This window comes from Brassica oleracea, chromosome C3 (assembly GCF_000695525.1).
Source record: "Brassica oleracea var. oleracea cultivar TO1000 chromosome C3, BOL, whole genome shotgun sequence".
Taxonomy (NCBI): domain Eukaryota; kingdom Viridiplantae; phylum Streptophyta; class Magnoliopsida; order Brassicales; family Brassicaceae; genus Brassica; species Brassica oleracea.
In genome coordinates, this window is record NC_027750.1 from 21,916,969 (window position 1) to 21,924,718 (window position 7,750).

At 37.3% G+C, this 7,750-nt stretch overlaps 1 protein-coding gene across 4 annotated transcripts; it reads left to right on the forward strand.

Annotated features, from left to right (window-relative positions):
• Window positions 1-667: 667 nt before the first annotated feature.
• On the forward strand, window positions 668-2,173 carry LOC106329402 (transcription factor TCP13-like). 4 transcript variants are annotated; one of them, XM_013768048.1, is made up of 2 exons: window positions 668-881; window positions 1,104-2,173. In XM_013768048.1, the coding sequence occupies exon 2, from the start codon at window positions 1,172-1,174 to the stop codon at window positions 2,132-2,134; it is 963 nt and encodes a 320-aa protein (XP_013623502.1). In that variant the 5' UTR covers window positions 668-881; window positions 1,104-1,171; the 3' UTR covers window positions 2,135-2,173. The 4 variants fall into 4 exon arrangements, with proteins under 4 accessions (XP_013623502.1, XP_013623501.1, XP_013623503.1 ...); XM_013768047.1 differs by having other exon boundaries at window positions 1,137-2,173; XM_013768049.1 differs by having other exon boundaries at window positions 1,141-2,173.
• Window positions 2,174-7,750: the final 5,577 nt, after the last annotated feature.

Genomic DNA, 7,750 nt, shown 5'->3' on the forward strand with positions numbered 1-7,750 from the left:
TGGATTTGTTCCAAAATAAAGATAGTAAGTGATGCTAGTTTAACCAGTCAGGATATCATTATTGGCCCAAATTCACTTTTACTAGCTAGTGACTGCAATGGCGGCTGCAAAACATGGTGGATCACAATTTTGGGGTAAAAGGAAAGCCCTATATGTCCTATCTATCTAATTATATCAACACATTTATATACTGGATAAAAATGTTACTTAAACTAATTTACCAACGTTTGATAAATTTATACATATACTTATGCATTATTCATTTCATAACGATTATTATTTATATTATAACCCCTAATGTTTTCGTTAATTAATTTTATCTTAAAGTATTAGTTAGATGTTTTAGCAAGCTACTATTATATATAACTTAACGTAATATATGTCTGATTAATTTGGTATCTATATTTTCTTTGAAAGTTTGATATTAACGTTTACTTGTTTCATTGTATGTTTTCTCATCTGTATATAGATTACAGATATAATCTATGATATCAAAAAGATGAAACTGAATTTGACTGCTTAATCAACGCATTTACTTTATTTTCCCTCCGAGGATAGCGAAGTGTGCCCACGTTGCACTACTACAACCATTGCTTTTTAACAAAAATATACTTTAGTCGCAATTCTTCTAAATTTGGAGGCTTATGATATTGATAGGGTTCTCATATTCACTTCCAAAGCATCTTCCTCTCTCTTATTTGTTTACTTTCTTATTTTCATTTATTCATACTTTAATAAAGGAAAATCGAATCGCATACTTTCTTCTCTATATTTATCTTCTTCTTCTTCTTCATCATCAATCTTCTTATTACTTACTTTATAGAACAACAAAACCCTAGATTTGCTGTTCAGCTCAGGGCCGTACAAACTGAAGAGTTCAGGTAAGAAAACGTATCTCATGTTTTTAGGTCTATACAAAATCATAGTTAAACCCCAATTTTCTTCTTTTTAATTTTATTTTTATGATTTCTATTTTGTGGTTTTCACTACATTGTCAACCACACTCGTTTTATAAAAGATTCAGAAACCCTAAAGGATATTAAGAGATTTAGAATTTTAAACTAAATTGTTTGAAAAATTATCCTTTTGCCTTAAATTTTCAGCTAGTGGATTTACATTTTTTGGGGTTTTGGTAGTAAGACTAAAGATACAGATCCTCGACAGTAGCATCATGGATACCGGCCCTTGGAAAGATACAAACGACGACGTTTCAGGTCAGACTAGGACAAGACGTGAAGGAGAGTCGGAAGAAGCCGTAGCCACTACGAAGCGGCCAGCTACGATTTCTTCTTCTTCGTCGTGGATGAAGTCAAAGGATCCAAGGATTGTTAGGGTTTCACGAGCCTTTGGAGGCAAAGACCGTCACAGCAAAGTGTGTACGTTGCGTGGTCTACGTGACAGACGCGTGAGATTATCAGTCCCCACGGCTATCCAGCTCTATGATCTTCAAGAACGCCTTGGCCTTGACCAGCCTAGCAAAGCCGTTGACTGGCTGCTCAATGTAGCTAAAGAGGAGATCGATGAGCTTCCTCCCTTGCCCGTCTCGCCGGAAACTTTCACTCTTTTCAACCATCATCAGTCTTTCTTGAATCTTGGTCAACGGCCGGGTCAAGATCCGACCCAACTCGGATTTAAAATCAATGGATGTGTAGAAGAGTCTACTACTACTAGCCGCGAAGAAAACAACAATGAGAGAGGTGAAAAAGATGTCTCTTTTGAAAACAATCATCATATTGGGTCTTATGGAACCTATCACAACATGGAACATCATCATCAACAACATTCGAGTTTTCAGGCAGATTATCATCAACATCAACTACATAGTCTTGTCCCATTTCCATCACAGTTCTTGGTATGTCCAATGACGACATTATCAACAACAACAACTACTACACAATCTTTGTTTCCCTCATCCTCATCAGCTGGTTCGTGGACTATGGAGACAACAGATCCAAGGCGAATGGTAAGCCATTTTCAAATGCCACTAATGGGTAGTTCTTCTTCTTCAGCATCCCAAAACATTTCGACTTTATACTCATTGTTACATGGTAGTAGTAGCAACAATGGTAGTAGTAACCGAATGTCATCGGTCCAACTCAACCAGACTAGTAGAGGAAGTGATAATCCTATGTGAAATTAGATTATGTAAACAATTAAATGTTTGATGTGTTTGCAAGAGAGGGGACACAAAACAAAAGTAATAAGGTAGTTAGTTTTGCACTAGGCCTGGGACTTTTTAACCGGAACCGAATACCGAACCGGATCCGACCCGAAATAGACCGGTTCGGATCGGTTTCAGATAAGGCATATTTAACCGATGGGTAATGTTTATGAATATCCACGGGTACCGGATCGGTTCGGGTTTTTATCCGGATCCGATCGGGTACCCGTTTAAACCGAAATAATGTTTAAAAAACATGGATTTGCGCCTCATGGGTTTCGAACCTGGGTGGGAAAGTTGAAACTACATCAACTTTTACCACTGCACCACTTCTATTTCATTGTAATTACTTTCAAGCTATACATATATATCCGATTTGGATTAAACTTTTTTTAAAAAAAATTAAAAATAAAAATAGAAAATATAAAATAAATAAAAATATTAGTTTCGGTTTAATAATTTAATATCCGGAACCGACACTGAACCGACCGGAAACCGATCCGAAACCGAACCGAACTGTTCCAAGTACTCATTGGATACAATTTGTAAATAACCGAATATCCGGACCCGAACGGATCTTACCCGGAATCGATCCGAATACCCAAAATCCCAGGCCTATTTTGCACTGTGATTTCCTGATATATTTCTATACAAGTTAGACGCTAAATCGTGGATTTATGAATTACTATATTAGCATTCATGTGTTCTGAATTTTCTCATCTATGTATACATAGCCTCTTCATAGGATTTACCAACACTAAATACTCATATATGATACATGGTTTAGTTTATTTAGGTCTTCTTGTACGTAGATTAATTGAGTGACTATAAAAAATGTATAAACATTGAAAAAGAGAAGCTAAACAAATTCAAAATCATCAAGAGATAACATGACAATGTGAAATGATTGCAATCTATTAGCTATACGAGGTTAACTGAGGAATTAAATATGAGATTATGCTTCTATTTGATGTGCAGTGTAGAACTCAAGTGGTGGATGTAGCTAGATTTGATGATAATTTGTAACCATTAGTCTAGATTTAAATCCATAAATCCAATTACCCAAATAATACACTTAACATTATTGTATATAATGTCATCTGAGTCTGACAAATATTTGACTCAAATATCAAATAGAAATTCATTGTGAATGGGTTTGAGCTCACAGCTCCTATTAGCTAGCATAGTAGGTCGCATTTAAACTTAAGGTGTTATTAGTTAGTACCCCATCTCCATTTAAATTATTAAGATCACTGTCGGCTAATGCTATCGTCGTTAATGTATGTTAAACTCAAACAAATGTATCACATTGACCAATGCAAATGTTACTATACAGTACACATAAATGATACAGGCAGCATATATAAAAATGGGGAAAATTATAAATAGACGAAGGAGGAAGAGAAAATAGTTAATTAGGAATACTAGAGACAAAAAGTTTGTAAATAATAATAGTGTGTACGATCTTCTTTGATTGATTAGAGTAAAAAGGCTACCGATCCAATGCTCTGTCACTCTGTCATAGTGTCATATATCATGATACTTTCTGCGAAAAGCTTCCATGTCGATCTCTAGCTATTATGCATCATATATATATATTGTTTATTTCAAAGTTTGCCATATATTAACAGCCCTTTCTAAAAAAAAAAAAAGTTTGCCATATATTTTGATGTACACTCTTCACTGTCGGTACACTAGTCTATTTTTGTTGTTGTCTGCGATTTATATCGAAACTCATTAATATTTTTTGTTAAAACTATAACGATGACAACTCATTAGACAAGCTGTGTTCATCGCAACTGCACAATTTATAAAAAAAATGTATGTTTCATGATTAACTTTTTATTATAAGATTGTCCGATGAAAAAATAAACTGAAAATATACTAAATTAATGAAACTGAATTGTATTTTCGATTGCAAATCTCTAAAAACGAGTGTAGGTCTTATTTATATATGCAGTATATTAGTGGTTGTTATTAGAAAGTGACATTTATTAAAAGAATTTGGCAAGAATATGCTGTTGGTCATACACTGAATTCTGATCTTATGGCACCAACTGATACACCCTAAATCGGGAAGAATCACTTTAGTTGGGTGTTGGATATGATCCGAGAAGGCAAACGATACTTCTGAAACTGAGATGAATTGAAAGGATCGTCAAGAGATACGGAATGACTCTTGATATACCCACGATCTAAGGCTAACCACTCAAGAATGAATGAATGTGTTGGCTAACCACCAAACAACACACAACGATGAATTGGCTGACCACCAAATCAACAAGCCGGTTCACACCAATGAAGTAGTTAAAGAACTCTCTCTCTCTCACTCAGAGAAGAAACGAAAATAAACTCAAAACATAAGACTGATTTTATTCATAGAATGAGACTACATATTTATAGTGTTTGTAGTCAAAGACTAATAAAGAAAATACACGGAAAATCATGCATAGAAAATACAAATTTGACCAGATCTGAATTAATGAGTCAAAGACTCAGTCTTCCATGCAGATTGGTCAAAGATGACCCTTCAGATAATGTTCAGGTTCATCCGAACCAGATGGATGCACGGGGTAAAGATAAGGACGCTTGCGGGACTGTCCAGATGGTTCGCCGGATGAGAATGCATTTCCGTCTTCGGTTTCTTCACGATCCAAGCTAAGTCTGGCTCGACTGTGGGTCTTAGAATGTCGAGTTGGTCGGGGAAGACGAGCTCTGGTACGGTCAGTTCGGTCGACAGGTTGTGGTTCCATCCGAAGCTCCAATCGGAACGCACGCGGGATGACTCGGTCAGTCTGATCGGTACGGTCGGATGAACGAACCTCAGTCAAATTGTTCAGAACGTCCTGATCTCCATGCTGGTCGGCTCCAATGGACTGATCCACGAACCGGGGCACATCATTCCCTCTCTCTTCAAAAAGATTTGTCCTCAAATCAGAAACATTAAAAGGAAAAGGATTATAAACAAAAGAACCATAATCAACACAATGCTCACCTTGAGTTTGGTCCATTTTGAATGGAAGATGATTCTTCTTGGTTGGCTTGATGACCACGAATTTGTTCTTCATCTAGCCCCTCCATTGGCTCATATGTGAAGTCATCGAAAATTGGCAATGTGTCTTTCTTTTCTGGCTCGATTTCAACGTTTTCATTCTCCAAAGTCACCAACGGTCTTTGTTTTTGACACTTGTTAGCATAATGACCGATCCTATGGCATTTGAAGCACCTGGTAGAATGAGCTTTGCTTGTGGGTTTCACAGCTTTGCTTTTATCAGAAGACAACACATTAGTTTTCAAATCAAAATTTGAAAGAGAAGAAAAATTACTTTGCTATTTTGGTGCAGGAGAAGTGTTAGTGTTTCCCTTCTTTTTGAGTTGCCGGATAGCATGAATTGCCTTATGCAACATCTTCTCCAAGCTGACATAAGTCTGAAGGTCATTCTGATCAAACACATCACGGTTGCTTCTCTTGGCTTTGGTGAAGGGACGATCGCCACTTTTGACCCACTTCTCATCATCATCGAACCTGTTTTGTCTCTTCCTTTGGTTTCTTTGTTTCTGCACAAAATCAAACACATTAGAAGCAAAATGTTTCTTATTTCCAAAAATCATTTGCTCTTTTTCTAACACGGTTTTAAAAGGAAAGTAAACGTCTTGTTGTGGTTTTGATTTCTTGAGAAGTCCAAACATCCTGGAAACACTTAACAAAGGAGTTAGCAAATAAAAATCCTCACACTCTCAAAGTGTTTAGCTCACGATTTTTAGGTGATCACTCAGAGTTCTTTCCACTGGTTCAAAGGATGATAAGCAATCAAAATTCAGTAGTCAAAACCGAAAACAAAATTTTGTGGGAAAAAGAAAAGATAAAGAAAGATGAAGAGATTTTTGATATGGATCCGCCCTAACTATCCTAAGGCTGAGTTTCTCTTCAGCCAACAGAGTTTTTCTTCCACCACTCCCCATCGATTTCTCTTCAGGAGTGATTCAAGCCAAAACTTTTTTTTTTATAATAGGCAATCACATGTGAGGAAAGGAACAACCCGGATCCAAGAAATAAGAAAATAAAAATGTGGAGAGATGAGAAGATGAAAGATGAAAGAAAACAAACGAGCCAAAGTGGCTCTGATACCACTTGATACGTCCTAAATCAGGAATGATCACTTTAGCTGGGTGTTGGATTTGATCCGAGAGGCAAACGACACTTCTAGAACTGAGATGGATTGAAAGAATCGTCAAGAGATGCGGAATGACTCTTGATATACCCATGATCTAAGGCTAACCACCCAAGAATGAATGAATGTGTTGGCTAACCACCAAACAACACACAAAGATGAATTGACTGACCCCCAAACCAACAAGCCGATTCACACCAATGAACTAGCTAAAGAACTCTCTCTCTCACTCAGAGAAGAAACGAAAATAAACTCAAAAACATAAACTAATATTATTCATAGAATGAGACTACATATTTATAGTGTTTGTTGTCAAAGACTAATAAAGAAAATACACGGAAAATAATGCATAGAAAATACAAATTTGATCAGATCTGAATTAATGAGTCAAAGACTCAGTCTTCCATGCAGATTGGTCAAAGATGGCCCTTCAGATAATGTCCAGGTTCATCCGAACCAGATGGATGCTCAGGGTAAAGATAAGGACGCTTGTGGGACTGTTTGGATGGTCTGCCGGATGAGAATGCATGTCCGTCTTCGGTTTCTTCACGTTCCAAGCTAAGTCTGGCTCGACCGTGGGTCTTAGAATGTCGAGTTAGTCGGGGAAGACAAGCTCTGGTACGGTCAGTTCGGTCGTCTAGTCGTGGTTCCAGACGAAACTCCAATCGGGACGCACGCGGGACGGCTCGGTCAGTTTGATCGGTACAGTCGGATGAACGAACCTCGGTCAAATTGTTCAGAACGTCCTGATCTCCATGCTGGTCGTCTCCAATGGACTGATCCACGAACCGGTGCACATCATCAACGACTCTGGTTTTACTTGTCGAGTTTTCACTTTAGGCAATTTTAATGGTTTACGAATAGCTTTGTAATTTTGTCTTTTTAGTGGTAGAATTAGGTGGTTAAAAAGACGTTACATTCCGAGTTTTGGGATGTACTCGTTTTCGCAGTGGTGAAAAATACAGTAATGTACTTTAAGTTGTGTTGGATCCGTGTGATAAATCATCTAGTGAGTGTTCCACGTTGTTGCTAAGAGGCATTGTTATATATGTGATAAAAATGACATGGTCGAAAATTTTGTACCGATAAATCGGTTATTGTTGTGAACAATAGGGGAAATCGTGTGTGTCTTATTACTCAATCAAAGTGTTCCCTTATATAGGGGTTACAAGAATCAGATAAAAGGAAAGTGTACAAATCATTATCCTAAAGGAAAAAGGAAAACCTCTTAAAGATAAACATGAAGAGATAAATGGAAACTATCCTAAGACTAAAGTCGGCCACTCTCTCTCTCCCTTTGGACCGCCGATCCTCTCTCTCTCCATGGGCCACGGTTTGGCCATTTGGTTACTAGCAATCCACATTGTTCATAACACTCCCCCTTGGATGCTAGAACCATATGGGCTCGTATCATGCA

Bases quoted from the DNA above. Each gene is read 5' to 3' on its own strand.
- LOC106329402 (XM_013768048.1), top strand. From the start codon at position 1,172: ATGGATACCGGCCCTTGGAAAGATACAAACGACGACGTTTCAGGTCAG.